At 39.9% G+C, this 23,994-nt stretch overlaps 1 protein-coding gene across 8 annotated transcripts; it reads right to left on the reverse strand.

Annotated features, from left to right (window-relative positions):
- Positions 1 to 304: 304 nt before the first annotated feature.
- SRSF10 (serine and arginine rich splicing factor 10) lies at positions 305 to 11,982 on the reverse strand. 8 transcript variants are annotated; one of them, XM_059915942.1, is made up of 7 exons: positions 11,781 to 11,981; positions 10,196 to 10,302; positions 6,514 to 6,615; positions 4,360 to 4,522; positions 4,097 to 4,150; positions 3,863 to 3,964; positions 305 to 565 (listed from the first exon to the last, which is right to left on the reverse strand). In XM_059915942.1, the coding sequence occupies exons 1-7, from the start codon at positions 11,843 to 11,845 to the stop codon at positions 505 to 507; spliced, it is 654 nt and encodes a 217-aa protein (XP_059771925.1). In that variant the 5' UTR covers positions 11,846 to 11,981; the 3' UTR covers positions 305 to 504. The 8 variants fall into 8 exon arrangements, with proteins under 8 accessions (XP_059771925.1, XP_059771922.1, XP_059771921.1 ...); XM_059915939.1 differs by lacking the exon at positions 3,863 to 3,964 and having other exon boundaries at positions 4,097 to 4,147; positions 11,781 to 11,980; XM_059915938.1 differs by lacking the exon at positions 3,863 to 3,964 and having other exon boundaries at positions 11,781 to 11,978.
- Positions 11,983 to 23,994: the final 12,012 nt, after the last annotated feature.

Below are 23,994 nucleotides of genomic sequence, written 5' to 3' on the forward strand. Positions count from 1 at the left end.
CAAGTAAGGAAACTCAGATGCCAACAAAGCAAACCATTAAGCAGAAAACACTGGCACTGGAATAAACAAAGGCAAGATTTGCCAATAGCAAAAACAGAACTGACTTTTAAGAGATAAGCAAGTTTATACTGGACCATACCTTTTCTCACCCAATTCAGTTTGAGACAGACCAATAGAGGCACTGTAAGAGACTATGGCTGTCTTCCTTGATATTCAAACATCCTAGTTTCCAATTTAACATGGACCTGTTACCCATGAATCAATATAAACCTATTCAGATTTAGGGATTAGTTTCCACAAGTACAAAGTTGAATTTCCTTTTATTTGTCCTAAAATGCTTACTTTCAAACTTGAAGGGACTTCAATTATTCCATGTAGTTTCGATAACATTCTTTTATCTTTTCAGACCAGAGTCAAAATATTCGTACAGTATTCATACTGCAGCACCTTCCACCCACCCTTTGGTCGCTTGAACTGCCCTTCTTTGGTTCTTTTTCCGCTTTCTCAGATCTTTCTTGAAGTGTAGTAAGCAGAACTGTACTGGGTATTCCAGCTGCAGTTTGGTCTTAAATAAAAGAAGGATGTTTGTCAGTTTGGTTTTCTTTATTCTTCTCTGTGGTATACAGGATTTTGTTAGTTGAACTGGATGTAGCAGCTTACAGGGCCAAATTTTCAAGAGAATAGTATAATAGTTCCCAGGTCTTTTCCCTGGGTTGTAACTTAACAGCTCATACTCTATGTAGCACCTTTCCTTTCTCACTGAAGCATTATCTGTCATTATTCTTCTTGCTTACTTGGCTTCAAAAAAAAAAAAAAATGCAGAGAGATCTTAAGCAAAAAGAGAGGTGAAGTGTCAGCTCTCACTTGAGTCTTGATATGTTCTACTCCAATACTGAGCCGTGCCAGACACACAGTAGATACTCAATAATTATGGAACTCAACCATGTAACCCAACATTAAAGCCCTGTATAAGGATCCTTAAGTATCAGTAGGATCCTATCATGGGTTCAAATATAAAATAGTCCCTTTGAAGCTATGTTATTTAGGTATGTCACTTTAGAAATAACATATAAGGTTCTCAAGAAAATAGCATGAGTCTAAAAATAAGTGACACAAGTAAAAAATAAAAACGAAACTATTACTTCTAATTCTATACAGACTAAGAAAAATTAAACGGGTTATTTCCCCAATCTACTCTAATTACAGTCCATTAAAAAAAAAAACATCTAAGGATCCGGCTGAGCTCAAATCCTGGATCTGCCTTTTATTGCTTTTTCTTTGTGCCTCCATTTCCTTATCATCTGTTACACGAGAAAATAAAAGTATCTTTCTCATAGGGTTTCGTGATGAGTAAATGAGTTAACACATAAAGCTTTTAGAACAGTGTCTGGCACATCATAAATACTCAATAAATATCAGCTATACTTGTCATTATAAAGCAGCTTGAACTCAAACCACAAAACACCTAAACCAGTTCCCCACAGTGATTATCACTTAATATTAAGTGCTCACGAACATTCAATGCAAAAATATTTTAAAGCACACCATAAACATAAGGCCCAATCCATCTTGTTTAGGATGGGGAAGAGTAGAATTATTGGTCCATCTAATAATGAAAATATAAACTTAAAATTAGCTGACTCAAATTTCATTTTAATGCGTATCTTAACACTACCAATAACCTCTAAGTTATTTAACCCAAGGGGTTTAATAAGCAATAATGAAACAACTCTGACATTACATAAGGAATTTTTAACTACTACGTAAAAGATGTACCTTTCTGGCAGGTTCTATCATTTCCAAAGTAAAACCTGTGCCTAGTGCAACACTGATTTAAAATACTCCTAAATCCGCTGTTATTGTATAATCTCATTCAAAACTATAATAATTCCAGTTAATCATTATTTCCTTCATTTTGTTTTTATTATAGCATGTTTGCTTAATTTACAGCAAGCAGAAAATAAGCTGGGTCTTGTTTTGATCCAAACATTGATGTTTTAAAGGTTGTACACAATATTTGTTAAAAAGAACATATAAAAATACCTTTTTAGAAGCTTCTATAAGAAAGAAAATACAAAGTTTAACCCCACAACTTTCCTCTTTGCTAGAACTGCAAACTACTGCTACAGTTTTAAATAGACTTTTTGTTGTTTAAACTATACATCCAGGAAAATCTAAAAAAATTAAAGAAACGTGCATATAAATGATTGCATAGCAGAACATGAACATTAACTGCAAACAGTAAAGAAATGAAAGTTAGAAATACTATCAAATATACAAAGGTTCTAGAATCAATCCTTTAAACACATTCCACAAACAGTATTTAAAACCACCTTTTGTTCTTTACAGGCAAGGCCTAGATTACTAAAACCAAAATTGAAAAAAGTAATCCTCTAAAAGGAATGGTTTCCCCACAACATTTCTTACTTATTATGCCTGTAAGCAAGCAATCTAAAAATTTTAAGGATGCCAGCTTTTATTCTGAAATGAGACTGGACACGTCAAGTCACTTTTTATTGCCCCCAAATGATCTCGCAGAGAGATGTTAGAAATTATAAAGAGTTAGGGTATTATTTTCATCAGGTACTACATGGATAATCAGTCAAAACCTCAAGAGATGTGACTTTCTTAGTTTTTTCCAGAATTATTTAAAATCTCATGGCACCACAGAATCACGTAGAATGGGAGTGTTGTCTTTTTACTTGCCTCACATTAAATAAACTGAGGCGTGAAGAACAAGCCTCCTTCATAAAGATACGGGCAAATTTTGATACAAATGCACACACCAAGTGCTTTAAGCATCAAAATTCAGTCCTTTTACACTATGCGCACACACAAACAAAACCTACTTTGAAAACACTTTACTTGCTTTTAACAGCAGTGAGAAAACTAAGCAATATTATGGTCAACAATGCTCCTTAAAGTTTAGAGTAACTGCATAAGAGCATTCTTTTCCCCTTAAAATTATTTCTGCCATCATCAACCTGCCCAAATTTTAAGGGGGGTTTTTCCGATGTTTGTATGGTTCCAAATCTTCACAGAAACCAGAAAAGTGAAGGCTCCGTGTTTCAATCAAAAACTCCATCTCCCTGAAAATGCTACTTAACCCAGTTGGCGTCATTTCCCGAGACAGTGGGGTTAACAAAAGAACTATTCCACACTGTGCCATAAATTATCATCGTGGGTCTCGACACCTTGACAAGACAAAAAGGTCCACCCTGAACCTAAATGTGTCTAGTCGGGTCAGTGTTGTAGGGTGGCTACAACTTCACTTTTGTATCATTCTACCTTATTAGCAAGCTACATTTCTAGGTTAACAGTTCTACCAAATATGGATATGAAAGTTTATTTTTAATAAGACAATGTTGCAAATTATGGTCAACCAACATCTTTTCACCAATACCTCAAGCATTAAAAAATGAGAATCTTTACAAAAATATACAGAGACACCACAAATTGGTAGCTGCCCATAACATTAAACAAACTGGACTCTTAAGAGTGGCTTCTCAACAGCATTTCATTTTAATAATAACCATTGCCTGGTACAGGGAAAACTGACAAGTGTTTTTTTAAGCATCATTGCAACATTGTATTCCTGATAATTTAAGTAAACCAAACTATGAGTAAATGAATGATACATGCCTAAAAATATCATGGTTTATACTATCAGTGGCCACTGGACTTAGGACTAGTCCAAGACCTTGATCTAGATTTTGACCTAGACCTAGACTGTGATCTTGACTGAGATTTGGATCTAGGTGGTTCTTTTTTCCTTGATTCCTTTTCATATCTTGAGCCAGACTTATAATGTGTTTTGGAATCTGTTTTAGAGGTGCCTCTAGTTTTGGTGTGAGATGCAGACCTAGAACGTGATTTAGCCTTCATTTCTTTCTTGGGCTGGGACTTGGACCGTGATCTTGAATTGGATTTAGATCTTGAAAAAGATCGATTTCGGTGTTTGAATCTTTCAAAACAGAGGAGAGATACAATTAGAGTAAAAATTAGATTCTATATTAATCAAATTTGTTATTTTTAGAGCAAAAGTTCACTCTGAAATTGAAAAATGTATAGTCTTTTTCAAAGCAAAGTTATTTACCTATCATTGTCGGAATGGCTTCTGCTACGCCGTGGTCTTCCAGTCGGTCTACTGCTAAAAAGTACATCAGAAAAAGCAAACAGTGACACATGTCTATTTACAAGTTTCTAATTAAAAAAGTGAACCATAAAACTTTTAAAACAAAGCACTAAAAATATTTTTAGTCTCAATGAAGCATACAATGTACATAATTAAAAGTACACAAGATTTAAAAAAATTAAAGGCCAACAAACTAAATCTTTTCTGTGGTACACATCACTTACTTTCTAGGACTATAAGATCTTCTATAGTTGTAATCAAAGGAACGACTTCTTGATCTCCTTCTTTCGTAACTTCGGCTTCTAGAACGTCTGTATCTGTCATAATCATCATAGCGTGAAGAACTATACACATTCCTCCCTTCCTTGGCTTTCATCTGATTTGGAGCTATGAAATACACAGAACAGAAATATTTACAAACATTAAAAACGTAGTATTTAAGCCTCCAAATTATAGGAAAAATTCCTGCATCCCCTTCCTTTATGCCTCCAAATCTGTGGCTACTTGTGAATGTTAATCTTGGAAAAGGTATTTATTTTCAAGCAAGTCTATCAGAAGACTTTTATGTTAAAAATGATACCCTCAAATATCTCCCCAACTATTTTGTTTTTTCAAAGACCTCTCACATCTAGTTTGTTGTCCAAAAATATGCCAACTACTTCGACATTAGGAAAATATACCATGAAAGTACTTTTAAAATTCCGAATTAAGATACAAATGACTTCTGAACCATATGCTAATTTGGAATTATCCTACCATGGTCTCCATTCATTAGGAACAAAATTAACAATGACAAAATACTTAATGGTGGCCTACGAATGATATGTAGTGTCAAAATGCAATAATATATAGTTATACAGTTCTGAGAAACCATGACAAAGAAAAGCAGAAGAAAACTAACACTTGTCGAATGCCTTAGACAATACCCACATCCCGGACAGTCCTCAATCCTTACGTTATCTCATTCCATCCTATGAAGCAGATACTTTATGCATGTGTGTATGAATGTATAAATAACACTGACTACCCCGGAACCTATCATTCAACCCAAGAACTAGAGAATCACCAATAGCTTGTGTCTACCTAAGCACTCCCCCTCTCTTTAGCAACTTTTTTTTTTTTTCCAGCAGCTATTTTAATCTCTATCTTTTAATATCTTGCTTAAGGAAACATAACAGTTGAGCCAGAATTCAAAACCAGGTGTATCTGACCCCAAAGCCTGTACTTATGCCTCATTAGCATGCAGCCAACACCTGGTGTATGCCTGCATATTAATAAAAACCAAGTACTAGTATAAAATCTTTTCTAAATTTAATCTATATAGTCTTTCCCAGTCTATCTGTTCATTTCTAAAGCCAGGCACCTACATAATTACCCAATTACACCTTGCTGATCTTTATGCAGAAAGAAATGGCTCAAGAGAACTAAAACTTTCCAAAGTTTATTCTTTTCAATTCCACTCTTAGTCTATTAAACATGCCACAGCTGACAGTACTGATCTACCTTCTTAAAGAGTCCAAACATATTTCAGGCATTCTGATCACTGCATTCTAAATCCTTTTGTCTACCCTGAAATTCTGCAAAGTATTCAAAATACTCTATCTTCCCAAAAACTATCTTTCTGGGTTTTGAACAGATAGACATATTGCACAATACTTCCAAGAAGCACTCTCAGAACAATTTGTATAAGTATGATGTATTTCCGCGTGCCACAACTACTGAAGCCCGTGTGCCTAGAGCCCATGTTCTGCGAGAGAGAAGGCACCGCAATGAGAAACCCATGCACTGCAACGAAGAGTAGCCCCCGCTCACCGCAACTAGAGAAAGCCCGCGCGCAGCAACGAAGACCCAAAGCAGCCAAAAGTAAAATAAATTGGCTAAAAAAATAAAATTAAAAAAATCTGTATTTATGTCAAACCTAACCTCCCAATTCATCCCACCCTCCCCCCTTTCCCCTCTTGTGTCCACACGTCCATTCTCTATGTCTGCATCTCTATTCCTGCCCTGCAAACAGGTTCATCTGTACGCTTTTTCTAGGTTCCACATATATGCATTAATACATGTTTGTTTTTCTCTGACTTACTTCACTCTGTATGACAGACTCTAGGTCCATCCACACCTCTAGTGGGAACCTGTGGTATAGCACAGGTAGCTCAGGGCAATGCTCTGTGATGACCTAGATGGGTAGGATGGGGGTGGTGGTGGGAGGGAGGCCCAAGAGGGAGGGGACAGATGTATACACATAGCTGATTCACTTTGTTATACAGCAGAAACCAACACACCTTTGTAAAGCAATTATACTCCAAGTAAAAAAAAATCTATATACAGAAAAAAAAAAAGAAATGATGCATTTTACATATAGGCATAAAGGTACTTACTCTTTCGATCCCCCTGTGCAAACTGTATTTCAATTTGGCGTCCACAAATCCATTTTCTGTCCAAATTATGTAAAGCATCTTCTGCATCACGAACATCCTCAAATGTGCTAAATGTTAAGGGGCTTGGGAAGTTTTGCAAACTTTGATAATGAATGAAAGTTCAGTTGGTAAGTCTGGAACAATTCACAATCTCTCGATATTATTCTAGAAAATCAACCAGACCCCACTAACTGGTTGGTTGATTCAGCTATAAACACTTTAGAGTATTAAAGCACTTGTGACTCCCTAAGGCATGAGTTTGAAAACACTTATGAATACATATTATAAAGTTATCACTGAAATAAGGCCTATTATAGCTGAACTACCAAGTAATCCCATCAGAAGATTTTCCTGAGTTTTAAGAATTTTACAAGACAAAAAAGAAAAACAAATGCCAATTTTATTTTGTATGCTAAAACAAAAATTTCTTAAAATAAAACCAAAACTGTTTTTCATATTTTTGTTTCAAATGAAAAAAAGAAAATGCCAATAGTTCTTGTGTAAGCAAGCGGAATATACCTTACAAGAAACTAAAGCATCAACCTCAAATTAATCTTGCTATTTTTCTCAGACATATCTAACATTATTATTTCACTTAGTTGTCTTCCTTATTACACCTACTGGGAAGACTGGTACACCAGCCACTTGTAGATATCAAGACAGTATCAAGCAATACTTAAGACATCATATTATATCCATGCACAGACTATAAAAGCATGCTGCCAAGAAATAACAGACCATTTCTAAAGATTCCTGGACTGGAAAGCCCTAACCTTGACACTAAACATAAAGCTTCCCGTAGAGAAGTGCGTTTGGGACTGGTTTTCAATTTGAGAAATTTCAAGATAATATTTATAAGCCTAAAGCAGGATCTGCTGGTACCCATTTTTGATCTGAGAGGCTGTTGCCTTGTTCTCCCCCAACAAAGCTATTCTGACCAAATTTAGTTCCTTTCCTAAAACCACCATTCTAATAGAAGCCAAGCACATATTCAGAGCAGTGTTTGATATAAAAGCTTCTGAAGGGAAGCTAGGCTAGGTCTGGCTGTGGATTTTCATTCTGTACTAAAATTCACTATTCTAACTTGTCCATTTCTATTTCTTAAATTTGAGAGGAGTGCAGATCTTGAGTGCTGATTAAAAAACATCCTTGAAGCGATATACTCCCTTCAAGACTGATATTAATATTCTTTTATTCCAGAGACTAACTTTAAGGTCTGCCTCACTAGATTTCCTATTTTTTGTTCTGGAAGGACTTAAAGACCACAACAGGGTCCCAGTTCTCTCTCTCTGAGGCTATTATGTGTAGTGAACGAGAGGTTTTCTCAAGTCCTAAATCACGAGGATTTCATCATGAAAAGACAAAGGTTGATGGGGAGTTTAGAACCTTGAACACTATAATCAAACACCCCTCCAGGTTAATGCAGTTGAGCTCTAAAATAATTAAAAAGAACAAGTTCATTTGAAGGGTATACTACTTTGCTACTTTGAGAGACAGAATAACTTCTTAAAGGATTTAGACCAAGAAGTATAAAAATTATTAATGAAAGCCAATCATCCTCTGGGGCTACCCTCAAAAACAGAATCCTGGATTGGATGAACCATGGCAAGGTTCTACCTGACCTGTTAAGAGAAAGCTAGCTGGGAATGGGGTCAGATAGAAAAGAGGACCACAGCAGGGACAGTCAAATATCATTCTGATGCCAGTTACGGAGAAATTTGTACTCAGGGTCTTTGCAAAATCCTGATACCTATTTCGTTTTAACTATTTGAAGACCACAGACAGACTTTGTGGTTTTTTTTAGCCATAATTCACCTTGAGATTCCTTTGGTTAACTCTTTCCTGGCTCAAGTATCACATACTCTTGAGTCTAACTGCTGATCCTGGTTCCCAGGCCACCTCCAAACCAGGTAAACTCAGGCCAACATTGTAAGCCAGAATGTACCGTTACCTTTTTTTATTTTAACCAAGCCAGATATACCTCTTATCCTCTCTGTAACAGAGCTTTGCAACCAATTCCCACAACTGTCCTTGATCACTGGCCCTGCAGAAGTAGCAGCTTTTGGCATTTTGCCTAAGTCTCATTAGAACTCTGCTAAGTTTCAAGAGATCCACTGAATTTAAGCAATGAGAATTCTTCCTAGCCTGAAGTCCACAGCCCAAACCTTTGTTGCCACAAGGAGGTGATCTCACTGAAGGAAGTAATGTCACCTGAAACTCTGGGCCAAGGAACAATTTCCCACAGATCCTGATTACGTACCCATACCAAAGATAAGGCCTTCTGCAACCCATTCTGGGCCAACTGATCACATGTGCTAAAGCAGTCAGGGCCAGCAGGTTTCACAGAGCTAAGCTTCAGACGTTAGGAGTATGTGTGTGCCCCTAGCAGCCCCTTTAAAAAAATCTATAAACAGACAGTATCTTTAGTGGATCTGACCTTCTAAAACCACCAGAGCCGTTTCTAAGTAGTTCCCAGTGCATGCACCTGTCTGCCCTCTAAGCACGGCTCTATGGAGTCGGCTTGACTCCAGAACCTCATGCTACTCCAAAGAGCACTGCCTGCTACCCTATAGCACCTGACCACTTGGTCCAAAACAGAAATATGCTGAGTTTAAGCTTAACAACATTACATCCTGGTACACTTTAACTTCACAAGCTAAGAGAGAGTGCATTTATACAAGACCACATCACAACATCAAAGGCCCACGTAAATCAAGTTACAGGTTTTGTCACTAGACCAAACCAGAATAATTTTGAAAATTAACTGCTTACAAAACATGAGGAGAAAAAAAAAAAAAAAAAAGGAAAATAGTTATTCTGTAGGATACATCAGGTATGACTCCTTTAATCTTGGCCATCATTCAACTTCATCTTGACCTTTAACTCTTTAAGTGCTTGTCAGAAGGACTTGTCATGAGATGCTTGGCCAAATATGACAGATGGCTTTATCTTTAACTTTGAAAAACAACCTTTTCCCCCTTTTGTAGATAAAGCGAGGCTTTGTCTCCCATTAGGCTTGTCCTTCTTCCAGCTTTTCTTTATATTTTCTTTTCCCAAACTCTCCCTTCTCTTCAAGCCTGATCCTTAAGGTCTTTGGCTTGTCTACTTGCCTTAAGTGTTGAACTCTACTCTAAAGGTTCTTTCATGCTTTCTCTTTGGGGTCGCCATAACTGTACAGCTTTACATTCTCTGAGGTAACAACAGAGGACAGCAAATTAGGGGACAATATTAAAGAAGTTTACCTCATTGTTATACAATTTGTTTTTGATCACGTGATTCAAGTTAACAAACAAGAATACCAAACTTTAATTGCTAAGCACAAGAACATATTAACTTTTGAGTTACATTAAAGGTGGTAGCAACCAGAGTGTATTCAGATTTAAATCACATATTATAATCATTGATTTGAGTTTCAGCAGCATGAATGGGAATTGAAATATGTTACTGTTTTTGGATCAACTTTAAGAAATAGTAAGAGCAACGTGTGAGTCAGAGTCAGAATTAACTTAGAAAAAATTGAAGACAAAACATTTATTAGAAGACCAAAAAAAAAAAAAAAACTACTTTTTAGATGTTACCTCTTACAAAAACTTGAATTTCAAACTTCAACACCCCTCACTAATCAGCCATCTGAAGAAAGGATATTGAACATATGCAAATCCTCTTGGACGGCGAGTGTAGAAATCAAGTGGAACATACACATCAACTATAGGACCATAACGACCGAATTCGCGTCGTAAATCTTCAGACCTAAAACATCATAAAAAGATGCCAAATTTTTAAGTCCACTCCTTTGAAAGTTTATTTGTAAGAAATAGGTTTCTTTCTGTAATATCTCAATTAATGAAAGAGGCTGTGCTATGTTCCTGGGTGACCTGAAACAAACAAGCTTTCTAAATCTCAACATCAAGAGCCAATAGTAAGAATATACAACAATATGTCTTTTTGAAAAAGAAAAGCCAGAATACAAGATTCTGGAAGATAATAATGCAGTTTATAATAAAACCTATTACTATTTTACATTAACAACAGGAAAACAGACATTTAAGTAAACTTGATTACAACTTATCTCTATTGCTTTTATCCACAGCCTTCATTTTTCATAAAAAGTATAGTAGCATTAAGTTGTAGGTAACTACTGCTATGTTTTTTTTTAACAGTATCAAAGCACCTCTAGTATTCTGAAAAATACAAAGCACTTATTTTACCTCCAAATTTTAGCGACAGGGTTACACACTTAATAGTAGGTAGATACTGTTTGAAAAATAAAAGTCACAAATATATAAATGTCAATATGACATAAAGGGGAAAGTTTCCTAGATGCTAGAGTAATTACTATTGCTTACTTACCCTACTTAAAGGTAAGACAGAAAAATATAAATCATACGAGGCTACCTAAATTTTTTTGATTTGTGTGTGTGTAGAGTGATTATTTGTTAAACAGTCAATCTCATCCTGTGATAAAATCTCCTCCAAAAAAGTCTGACGGCAACTCCAAGCAATTAAGGGAATTGGCGAGAACAAAGGGACGGTCCAGATTAATCCAATTTAGCTATCAACGTCCTAATGGTAGAGGCTTCCTAAACCTCCGTTTTCAAAGGGTGGCCAGTATTTCGCGGAAATGGGAAGAACTAGTTCGTACCGTTTAAGTGGAAGAATTTTATATCTCTAATCTCAACATTCCCTTTATCCAAACATCTACAACACCAAAAAAAAAAAAAATCGCAAATAAAACACAACAACAAAAAGGGTAGCAAATGCTTCGCCATACTCCCCTCCCCCGATCCCGTTATTTTACTGCAGAGCAGTTTTTCTTTTTAACTAGGAAAAAAAAAAAATTTCTGGGCCAAGGGGGCGTGCACCCCAAAGAACGTGAACTTCAAATCAATGGGGGGAGCTGATGTTCGGTGGAGGCTGAGGCTGAACGCCCGGAGAGGAAGCGGGAAGGAAGGGGCCCCCATCTGCGGAGGGGGAGGGGACCGAAACGCCGCCACGCGGCCCGCTCTCCCGCGGCTACCCGGGAGGACCAGCGGCGCCGCCCTCGCTCCCACGCGGCGGTTATGCCGGCTGCGCGGCCTAGTTCGGGCCAGAAAGCCAGCGCGGGACCCGCCATCTTCAGCCCTTCCCCTCCCCCGGCGCAGGCCCAGCGCGCCGCCGCCGCCGCACCGGTCCTTTCCGAGCGCCCGCGGCCTCCCCTCTTGGGCCCGGAGTGCCTCCCCTGTACATACCTGGTATCGTCCGCCACGTTCCTTACGAAGAGAGACGTGTTGGGGGGACGCAGGTACCGGGACATGACGGCGGCGTGGGTCTCAGCAGGGACACTAACGGTCGCAGCAAACCGTCCGCAGCTCCGGCGCCGGAACCTCGAGACACACAGCCGGAGAACTCCGCTACGGCAACCGCCTCTTCTCGCGAGAGTTCACTCCCGCCTCCCCCCCCACCTCCTACCTGAGTGCAACGCCGGGACCTGCAACGGTTCTTTCCCGCGAGATCACGCGGCGTGCGCCTGCGCATGCGGGCGGCGGGAGTACGTGCTGCAGCTTAGATCTCATTCATTGGCTTCTTGAGCTGCCTCCCCTTCTCCCGGTAGCCCGCTCTTTCTTTCTTAAGCGCTTTATTTTGCCGCCCTTTTCTCCCTTGCACCGCGTTCTCCCCTCTTAACCGCCCCCGCCAAGTCAGGAAGCAGATGTTTTAACCCGTACACCATACTGTACAGTTTTTACAAACTGGACGGAGTTTTAAATATTACAATTCGGAGGGACAGGTTTTCCCCTGTCTGGCCCATGTTATAACCTGGCTTTTATCAGATCTCTCAACGGCAAGAGAAGAATTTACGGCCTCTCGTGTTCGTGTGCATGGGAAGGAGGTGTGTGTCCTTGCAGAGATAGGCCTGCCTCTCCAGTGCTTTCTGCACGCGGTGGACTCACTCCCTGAGCGCCTTTGCCCAGGTCGCCCCTCGCATACACCCTTCTTGGTTGTTTCCTTCACCTATGCACGGGGTTTTCTCCCCATTAAAGGCTGTTCCCTACCAAAATGGGACGCAAACCTCACATCTTAGTCTCCATTGTCATCTACACTGTCTTTGTTACTAACGGCTTCCTGAGTGTGCATTGTTCATGTATTGCAGTGTTTCTCCATCTGTTAGAATGCTTCTGGCATGTAGCACATTGCCAAGCAGATAGCAGAGACTCAAGAACTGTTTAAATGAACTTTTATTTTACAAAACGACAAAAAAGCATTATTTTTGCATCAATCTGCATCCATAGCAATTAAGTGATTTGATAATCTGTTGTGCTCTGTAGGAGACATGTTGTTTCTCTATGTTTATATTTTCCAAGACGCTTTGGACACTTAGCTTATTAAAACATTTATTGATTACCTATTATGTGTCAGACATTACGTTAGATGCTGTAAATTCAGTGGTGAAAAACATGGAGCTTATGTTTCCGTAGGAAACAAGCTGGTCAACAAGTAATTGCAGATCTGTGATATGAAAGAGACTGTAATGTGACAGTTTAAAAAAAAAACCTTTTTTTTAAAGAGTTGCTGAACAAGTGTTTCCTTACTCCCCCCTCCCAAATTAATTTAAGCACTTTTTAGTATCTAGAAAACAGACTCCTGTAAATTACCCTCAGTAATGAGGAAATTAATACAGTTTGGTGGTACTCCACCCAACTTTAATATGGATAAATGTTTAGAACAGAGTCTGATGCATAGTGAGTGCCCTATAAATGTTAATCGGACTGGCTACATAATTTGTGGGGCTCAGTGCAAAATGAAAAAGTTAAAAAATTAAGATGACAATAGCAGAGCACTAAGCCAAGTGCGGGATTGTTCCGAGAGTGGTGTCCTGTGCAACTACACAGGTGGCACGGCCATTGAAGCCTGCCCTGAATGTTAGCAATTATTATTATTACTCATAATGCCTTGAGAAATAATAACAGCAAGTGAGGTACAAATATTTACTCACTGGAATCGCTTTCTGCCTCACATACCAAGTGCCCCTTTATCTTTTGTGCTTCAGTATCCCAGTCTTGAAAAAGATGATACTGGGAAAAGTAGAGAAAGTAAGCACCGCTCAGCTGGGGCTTGAGCTGGGCAGTTTACCAAACTCTAAATCTGCTGCAGGTGGTGGTGGGAGCACGTGAGGCAGGTGGGGAGGGAGATACACCAAGGAATTTTGGAAGTAAAACACTTCCTCACAAAAGTGCTGCCATGTGTGGTTAAGAGCACCGTATTTCATTCCGAGCACAATACCAGGGTTGGTAATTTTTTTGAAAGCCAAATGTTAATCTCTGAAAACGGTCTGTTGGCACTGTACCTCTTCTTGAAGAAATTATGTTTTATTGGGATTTATGTCAGAAAACCACTTTCCTTGCATACTGTTATCAGAATTGCACAAGTAAGACCCAAGTGTAAAAGATATACCTATGAATTTCCTTGATCCTAAAACAGCTCATTCCTGATTTGTGGAAAATAGTACAAACATCACGCCTGAGAGGGCCGTGCTGCTAGCTAGAGGGAGACTCACAGGGACAAATTCTGTGTGTTAAAGCCATGGAAGTATGACCCTGTCTCCACAGACAAAACCAAAACCTTGAGTCAGTACATCAAGCTTCATTTTATTGCTACAACTGTTTGACTCAGACAATTGCCATGGATGGGGCTCGGCACTGCCTCTGTCTCCATGAACAATCAATTAGAAGCATGCTCTTTGAATGCGTTTAATAAGACATGCCTGGTGTTTCCTAGATGCCTTCTCACTCTAATGAGTAGGCAGCAAGCCAAGTTCACCAGACTGAGGAGGACTCAGTGTTGCCTTTTAGACATTCCTTACTTGTGGGTCAGAAACTTTGGGGCACATACATAAACACATTATCAATTTACCTATGTACAGACTCTTCTTTTAACCTCAGGCTCCCACTAGTTCTGCTCCGTGGGTGAATTCACCACTACTGCACATATTTGTTTATCTTACTCCTTAGATGATCTATTCTAGCATGTGGATTGCTACCTTGAATCTGCTTAAGGTAAAAATCACTTGTTATATCTTAGCCTCCTTTTTAATGTCTTAAAATAACATTTTTCCCAGTTATAAATGTCCTGTGTTTATCGTTAACATTTTGGAAATAAACTATAAAGACAACAAACATTACCTGTGATACCACTCAGAACTAATTACTTCTAAGACTTTTCCAAATTTCTGAGCATTTCTATAATTGTTTAAATTGGGGTCATACTATATATACAGTTTTATAATGTGTCTTTTTCCTCACTAAACATTTTATAAAGAATTATCTTCTGGGGCTTCCCTGGTGGCGCAGTGGTTAAGAATCTGCCTGCCAATGCAGGGGACACAGGTTCGAGCCCTGGTCTGGGAAGATCCCACATGCCGTGGAGCAACTAAGCCCGTGGGCCACAACTACTGAGCCTGCACTCTAGAGCCCACATGCCACAATTACTGAGCCCGTGTGCCTAGAGCCCCTGCTTGGCAACAAGAGAAACCACTGCAAGGGGAAGCCCACGCACTGCAAGGAAGAGTAGCCCCTGCTCACCGCAGTTAAGAGAAAGCCCGCGTGCAGCAATGAAGACCCAACGCAGCCAAAAATAAATAAATAAAATAAATAATAAATTTAAAAAAAAAAGAATTATCTTCCCTGGCCATTAGATAGTTTTAATAGGTATAGTTTTTAATCACTGCTGTATCAGTTATGAATTGGGTTCAATTGCCTGTAACAAAAACTTGAAATAATAATAATGTTGATCATGTTAGCTTACACTTATTACTGAGCACTTAAATGCCAGGCATTTTTCTCACAAAGAGCAAGGGAAATGGCTCAAGAAGTAGCAGAATGTTACAACTTTCAGAGGTCATTCTGCTCATAGTTTTCAGTTATTTTAAGTCACATATATTAACCCATTTAATCCTCACTCCAAACCTATGAGCTAGGTTACTATTATTCTTTCCATTTTATAGATGAGGAAACAGGTATACAGAGTGGTCAAAACAAATTAGAGTTTCACTTCTTTATTTATTTATTTATTTATTTTAAAAAATTTTTATGAGGTCCAATTTATCAATTTTCCCTTTATTGCAACATATTTTTTGTTTTGTTATTTTGTTTTTTTTTCTTCTTATTTATTTATTTATTTATTTATTTTTGGCTGTGTTGGGTCTTCGTTTCTGTGCAAGGGCTCTCTCTAGTTGTGGCAAGCGGGGGCCACCCTTCATCGCGGTGCACGGGCCTCTCACTATCTCTGCCTCTCTTGTTGCGGAGCACAGGCTCCAGACGCGCAGGCTCAGTAGTTGTGGCTCACGGGCCTGGTTGCTCTGTGGCATGTGGGATCCTCCCAGACCAGGGCTTGAACCCGTGTCCCCTGCATTGGCAGGCAGATTCTCAACCACTGCACCACCAGGGAAGCCCTTATTTATTTTTTGTATAATGAGAAGTCAGGAATAGGGAGTCCAGGACTGGTATGGCAGCTTCAGGATATCCAGGCTCCTCCTTCATTCTTTCTTCTCTGTTATCCCTAGTTCTGGCTTCTATACTCAAATTGCCTCATGGTCACAAGATGGCTGCTGGAGCTGCAGGCATCATGTCTACATTCCAAGAAAAAAAAGTAGGACAAAGTTCAAAAGGCATATGCTATCTGAATCACCACCCCCCCCCCCACACTCAAGGAACTTATTAAGTCAGAGACAACAATACCCACTTATACTTAATTGGCCAGAACTGAGTCTTGTAGCCAACCCTATCATCAAGGGAGGCTAACCACTCTTATTCTCAACAAAATTAGAGTTCTGTTTGTACGGAAAAAGAGGGAAAGGAAAGATGTTGTGGATACATTAAAAAGGTACATTTCATTGCATGGTTGTAGCATAATTGATTTATGTAGAAACGGTGATGATGATGATGATGATGATAATAAAAGCTAACACTGAACAAGAACTAACTACATGCCAGATACTGTGTTTATCATTTTATCTGCATTATCTCATTTAATGATTTAATCCCCATTCTACAGATGAAGAGACTGAACCTTTGAGACATTATAAGGCTTTCTGACTGTATATAAGGCTGAGGGAATAAAAGGTAATTTAAGACAGTTCCTGTGTTTTCAAGGAGTTCTTAAGCTAGTGAGGTACACAGTATTTGTAAAATGGAGTTTTAGGTTAGTTTTACTTAGTTCATACTTGACTTATCTTTATTTTAATCAGATTAGTTCTATATCATCCAAGATGCCCATCAATTACCATCCAGTCCCAGAGAGTAACAGTAGGCCGAGTAAAAAAGCTTGCTTACAGGTATCTATACCTTTTATGAGTGTCACTGAGCCTATAGTCAGAGACTGTTTGAAGCATAACGCACAAATAGACAAACATAGTTAACTTGACTAAGCTTTGGGGTGCCAGACATTTGGTCAAATATCATTCTGTGTGTGTCTGTGGAGATGTTTTGGGATGAGATTAACATTTGAACAGGTAGACTGAGTAAAGCAGGTTGTCCTCCCTAATGTGGGCAGCCTTCAACCAATCAATGCGAGACCTGAATAGAACGTCTGAAAGAGGCTGTGTAAGAGGGAACTTCACCTGCCTAACTGATTGAGCTGGGACATTGGTCTTCTGCTCTCGGACTGGATCCTGAAGGCGCTGTGGCTGAGGCTATTAGCTAACAACACACGTGGTGGGGGAAGGTCACTCTTGAAAAGGAGACCTAAGCGGACACATTTCTGTTACTGAACTCACGTTCCGAGTTCATGTGCCTGACACACAGTGAGGCCAAACAAACCAAAACGTTGGACTTTGGAGCAGGGAAAGGTTTATTGCTGAGCCATGAAAGGAGAATGCGTGGCTTGTGCCCCCCAAAACCTGAACTCCCCGAAGGGTTTCAGCAAATCATTTTTAAAGGCCAGGTGAGGGAGGGGGTGGTCACAGGGTGTGTCATCAGCTCATGCACAGTTCTCTGATTGGTTGATGGTGATTGATCCTCAGATAGGCCTACTTGCACATGATCATCAGGTAGTTAATTTCTTGCATTTGGTGGTGGTTTTTAGCATCTGAAAAACTCAGGAAATATGCATGAGATACTATTACCTGGGTACTTCAGAGAGGAGCTACAGCAGAGGATATGGGGGAGGGGTCTGTCCCAGGAAGGCCCCATAGGGTCCTGCTCGGTTACACTTACATGATGGCTAAAGTCCATGCCTTGCTCTGTGCAGATCTCCTTATTCTGACATTATTGGGGAGCATCGCCTTCATGGGTCCCACGGGTCTTTCCTACTAAGGGAAAAAATTGGAAGAGGGAGGCTCTTGGGATGAACTACAGCTCCGTAGCTGCAGCTGGTCTTGGGCCACAGCTGACACCCATCTTGTCCCTCCTCCCTTTCCTCATGCTCATGTCACTTCTTCAAATCTTGATGGCTCACCCGTGGTGGTCTGAGCCCCTCGTCACCACGTCCTTCTCAGGTCAGAGTTGCAGCACTTGTCCATTTACAGTACAATTGTCAAGTAAGTGATATCAAGAGAGACCTGACTAGATCACCTGGGTTCTTTTTTTTTGGCTGTGCCATGCGGCATACAGGATCTTAGCTGCCCAACCAGGGATTGAAGCCATGCCCCCTGCATTGGGAGCTCGGAGTCTTAACCACTGGACCACCAGAGAAGTCCCTGAATGTCAGCTTCTTAAAAGCAGGGACTTGTCTGTTTTATTCATGCCAGAACAGTCTCACATCGCAAAAACACGTAATAAAATGTGAATCTATGGAACCCTTGTGCATTGTTGGTGGGAATGTAAAATGGTGCAGCCTCTGTGGAAAACAGTTTGGCCCTTCCTCAATAAATTTAACATAGAATTACTGTAGAACATAAACATAGAAATACCCAGCAATTCCACTCCTGGTGTATATACTCCAAAGAACTGAAAATAGTGTTTGAACAAAAATTTGGACATGAATGTTTATAGCGGTACTATTCACAATAGCCAAAGTTGGAAACAACCCAAATGCTCATTAGCTGATTAATGGATAAATAAAATATGGTATATTCATACAATGGTATATTATTCAGCCATAAAAAGGAATGAATTACTACCACATGGTTGAATCTTGAAAACATTATGCTAAATGAAACAAGCCAGACACGAAAGACCACATACAGTATTGTATGATTCCATTTATAAGAGATATCCACAATAGGTAAATCTATAAGACAGAAAGCAGACTGTGGTTCCCCCTTCTGGGAGAAGGGGGAATGGGGAGAACCTGCTCAATGGGTATGAGGTTCCCTTTTGGGGTGAAGAAAATGTGCTGGAACAAGGTAGTAGTGATGGTTGCACAACATTGTGAATGTATTAAATGTCACTGAATTTCACATTTTAAAATGGTTAAAATGGTAAATAGTATGTTATGTGCATTTTACCACAATAAAAAAGAACATAAAAATTAAAAAAAATTTAATCTATTACTGAATGTTTGACATTTGCATTGTTTCCACATTTAAAACTAACCCTGAGATAAATATCTTTGTACATTTTGGTTAGGACAGACTTCTCAATTTTGAATCACTGAGTCAAAGAATGTTAAAAAATTTAAGGACTTGATAGACATGATCAAAATGCCCTTTGGAAATCTGTACCAATTTCACTCTTCTTATTCATTCAATAAACATAGAGTAAACGTGTAGAGTTTATATTCTCTGCTAGAACTGGGAGTACACTGAAGAATAAGCCACAGTTCTCAGGGGGTTGAAATTTAACTGGGTGATACAGTCATGTAAGTAGCCAGTAACAATAAGGGATAAGAGATGGAAGTTTAGGGTGACACTGAAACAAAGAAGGAGGACTTAATTCCCTCTGGGTTAGGAAGGGAGATGATATCTAGGAGATCTAGGAGTTTTCCCAGCCTGGGTCAGCTACTCTCACCAATTCTGGACATCATATTAAAAAAGAAGTTGCAATTTTCTAGATTCTTATAGATTAAAACTTTTACTTCTTAAAACTACGTTTATTTGATTGCTAGTGAAATGAAGATTTTTCTCATGTTTACTGACCATTTCTGTTTCTCCGTTAGCCCATTTTTCAATTCGGATGTAAACATTTTTCTCAGGATGTTGAAGAGTTCTTTACATAGTAAGGATACCTCTGTTACAGTTATTTTCATGGCAAATATATTCTGCTAGTTTGTAGTTTGTTTTCAAATCTTGTGTAGGGTGGTTTTTAAAGACAGCTTTGTTGAGGTATAATTTACATACCATAAAATATGCCCACTGTAAGTGTACAATTCAATAATTTTTAGTAAAACTTTTAGTAAAATTTAAAGTGTACAATTCAGTGATTATATGTGTATACATATATAGACAAATTCTCTCTATATGTATGCACACACATATATATGGTGTATAAATACAGAGTAACTATGGAATTGTGCAGGGTGTTTTAAAAATATGTATATATCTTTCACTGTATATAGTCATAGTGTTTTTATTATTATTTTTGAGCTCAAACTACTGTAGAGATTAAAAACACCAGTAAACAAGTCTTCAACATTCTTTTTGGAACCATGTTTCATAATCAATTGTTATTTATTTTCCTGTCTGGAACATGAGAGGAGGCACACAGTTATGGGGGGAAAAAAATCACATTAGATTTTTTCACATGGAGAGACCTTCAGCATGAAAAGCAAAGAGGCAGAGATTTAATTGTTTAGCCTAACTGCTGCTGTACTGGCAACTAGGTGACTTGGTTAACAGGCAGCCCGCAGGCATGTGGGAAGATCCGAAGGCTTGGAGCCCTCTGTGAGAAGCTGCCTCAGTTACCCAATCCTGATTTAGGGCAAGATGACCTCTGTTTTAGCACTGCCCTACGTTTTGACTTTCCTCCCTCTCCTGGCTCCATGTGCACACAGTGTCCCATTTTAAAGCACCTTTTTCTTTCTCTTTTTCCTTTCCTGAAGTCTGACTCCTTCTAGAATGCTCTTGGCTCAGTGTTAACTTGTGGGAAGCATGCAGTCTTAGCCGGAGGTAACTCCTGGAGGAGACAGTATGTTTCTCACAGAAAGCAAAGCCCTTACCCTTGACTTGGAATGCACTCTTTTTCCCAGGCCTGAAGGATGTAAAAGAGATTAGCAAAGCTATCTCAAGCCAGGAGACCTCAGGGAACTGAGAGTCCTGGTTGTTCCTTATGGCTGGGGGCTGTGTGTGTGCCTGGTTAAGGGAAGATAATGTTCAAGGATAGTTGTTGTAAACTTGTTGACGTCCATGGTGGTGATTGAACTGAGACGATAAGCAATTCTATGAGTTCATTGTCTAATAATGAGCTCCTCTTCTGTCTATATTAGATTCAGTAAATTCTAAATAAAGTGCCTTGCAACCATCAGTTGTCTTGGTCCTTCTGACCCCATACTCACGGTGCTATTCAGTCCCTTACCCCTCTCCATCGGGACCTGGAAGACCCCCTGTGGTGGCTGGACCATCTCATTAACTGTTGGAGAGGGATAACTTCTGGATGATTCCCACTTTTAGAGCGCATTTCAGCTCTGGTCCTTGCCTTGATGGTCAGAACATATCAACTCCAGGCATGCTCCCTACATCTCATCCCTCCCCTGGGATTTTGGCTCCCTTTGCCCCGTCCTGACACACCCAGGAGACAGGGAGGCTGGGTCGCCCAGGTATGCCTTTGTCTCCTGGGCTTTTACGCTGTGAAGTCAGTGTCATTATCTCTATTTTCAGTTGAGGAAGCTGAGCCCAAGAGAAGACAAGGGGTTTTGCCAAGATCCACAGGTGAAAGCAGTACAGACATTGTCCTTCTTTGCTCCTGCCCATGACTTGTCTGGGGAATCCCTCGCTTTCCATGTCTTGGTAAGAGGCAGAGCCTGCCTCGCAGTGTAGATGCTTGTTTTCCCAGCCTCCCTTGTAGCAAAGGTATGGACCTGTGATCTAAGCTTCACCAATCACACGCCCCTTTTCCAGAGTTAGACGGCAGGCTGGAGCCACACAGGAGCAGGGACCACAGAGAACTCTCCCGGGTGGCAGTGGTGGTCACAAGAGTGGCAGAGACCAGTGCCCAGCCACCAAGCAGCATTCCAAGAGGGGCTGCTCCTCTGTTGGAAGTGATGCGTGGAACCTGGGGTTTAAACCCTCAGCATCATGGGAATCTTGGGAGTGACTGAGGTCCCCACTCACTTTGAACTGGGCTATGAACTGTCATCTTTTAATGGGCCATATAGTTTTGGGTAATGAGCCTCTTAGTGTCAACCTCGACACACCGAGGATCAGAGAACCTTCCCGCAAATTTCAGCGTTGCCCAAGTGCCCTGATACCCAAGTACAATTCTGGGGGAAGGGGAAGGGGAAGGATGTGGGCCTCTACATATAATGAAGATTATATTTTTTTCCCATCCACATAGATAAGAGTTCAGAGCCAGATATAGTATGACATAGACAAATAAAGAAAATATTATATCTTGTATCCAGGTGTTATGGAGCAGAAAACAGCTGCACTTGGGAAATAATTCACATTTTAATTTTATTTAGATCTCCTTTTTCCCCTACCCTCATAATCATAGTCATGATGATTGACTATTCATATTGAGAAGGAAAACCTGGTCTGGATCTGAAAGTTTTATGGCTGCTCATTAGGACATCCTCTAGTTCTGTTGATTGACGCTGAGTCGAAAGACAGGGTCTGTGAAGGAGCAGCCAGCAGCTGTCCTTCCATTTCACCTCCTGTTTGACCACAACTCTGACATCAGCCCTCTTTAGGAATGCAATGCTCGATTCACTGGGAAATCCTGAAAGAACTGGAGAAACGAGAGGGAAGGAAACAAGGGCTGCTGATAATAGGCTAGTGTCTCAAAGCCTACAAATCTACATGGAATAAGTTCTCAGACCTGGGATCTTGAGGCTGACGGGGAAGAAGTACAGGAGTGCCCTGAGGGAGGCACAAAGAAGCAAGGACCACAAAGAACTCTCCTTGGTGGCTGAAGCGGTCACAAGAGTAGCACAACTGTTTAGCTGGAGCCAAAAAGACTTACGAAAACTCAGAGAATGCAAATAATTAAATGCTCATTGCTATAGGAATTGCTGGTACTTAGCTTACCTAAAAAGGTCCCAAGACATCACTCCTATTTGAAATGAGAGCACAGGCCCACAGAGAGGTAAGCACATCTCTAGTTAGTGGCAACATCAGGATGGAAATGGGTGAGTGTTGACTGCTCTCTAGTGTGATTATGCAACGTTACTGCTGTTTTTGGTTAACTGAATGTTCCAATTACTTGTACATGTTCGCTGATATCAGAAGAATGTCAAGCTTGTTGGCAGAGTATGGAGCATATAGAAGGTGTCATGGATGGTGGAGTGGAAAGAGGATGAGTTTTGGAGTCAGACGTGGCTTTGAATCCTCATCTCAGCCACTTTCTAGCTCTGGCTAGGAACACTGAGGTAGTTTACTTAGTCCCCCCGAGCCTCGACTTTCCCATCCAAAGATAAGGATGAAATATTTATCCCTGATAGGATTTCATAAGGATTAAATGTTAATATATGTAAAGTATCTTGCACATATGTGGTCAATAAATAGTGTATTAATGTTATTTTTCTCATTTCTTGTCCATGATTAAAAGTTAATCAATAAGAGAGTACTTAACTCAGTACTAGATATTAATGTAGTTTCATCTCTGCTGGTAGGGACCCAAGGTCAGGAAACAACGGGTATTAAGAAAATAAAAGGTGAAAACTTAAATATTGTCAGAATTGAAGAACATAATCAAGGCTGCTATGTTTAGATGTTCAGGTTGTGTACAACTCAATACAGGGGTACAGTTCACACAAACCTAACGTAGATGGTGCCCTCTGGATTTGTTCAGCGTACAATCTGAACAGTCATATGTGGTGGCTCTCAAGATAATAGATGATTAATAGTCTTCAATGAATAATTGGATGTTTTGTAAAAGGAGACCAGAAAGTAATTAAAGATGTCTTTGGATTTTATGATTGCAAGGGCCCTTGGGGATTGTCTAGCTCAAATTCCTAATTTTTCAGATGAGGAAACTGAGATCCAGAGAGGGAAAGGGACATGCCTCATGCAGGGCAGAACTGGGACAAGAACCACGTCTTTGGTTCTTTGCTGATTGCCGTTCGTGTTGATGAACAATTTTCTTTGTTGGTAGGAGTTAGTATTCTGAACTACATCTTTTTTTTGAATTTATTTATTTTTGGCTGCGTTGGGTCTTCGTTGCTGTGCGCAGGCTTTCTCTAGTTGCGGCGAGCAGGGGCTACTGTTCATTGAGGTGCATGGGCTTCTCATTGCGGTGGCTTCTCTTGTTGCGGAGCACGGGCTCTAGGTGCGCGGGCGTTGGTAGTTTTGGCACGCGGGCTCCGTAGTTGTGGCTCGCGGGCTCTAGAGCACAGGCTCAGTAGATGTGGCGCACGGGCTTAGTTGCTCCGCAGCAC

The sequence above is a fragment of the Balaenoptera ricei genome, chromosome 1 (genome assembly GCF_028023285.1).
Source record: "Balaenoptera ricei isolate mBalRic1 chromosome 1, mBalRic1.hap2, whole genome shotgun sequence".
Lineage (NCBI taxonomy): Eukaryota > Metazoa > Chordata > Mammalia > Artiodactyla > Balaenopteridae > Balaenoptera > Balaenoptera ricei.

Excerpts from the sequence above, each read along its gene's own strand:
- SRSF10 (XM_059915935.1), bottom strand. The coding sequence starts at position 11,845 with ATGTCCCGGTACCTGCGTCCCCCCAACACGTCTCTCTTCGTAAGGAAC. Across the intron at positions 6,616-10,195 it reads AGGATTTGCATATGTTCAAT|TTGAGGATGTTCGTGATGCA; the intron begins ATCCTTTCTTCA and ends CATTTAGCACAT. Across the intron at positions 4,151-4,359 it reads AGATCTTATAGTCCTAGAAA|CAGTAGACCGACTGGAAGAC; the intron begins GTAAGTGATGTG and ends TGTACTTTTTAG.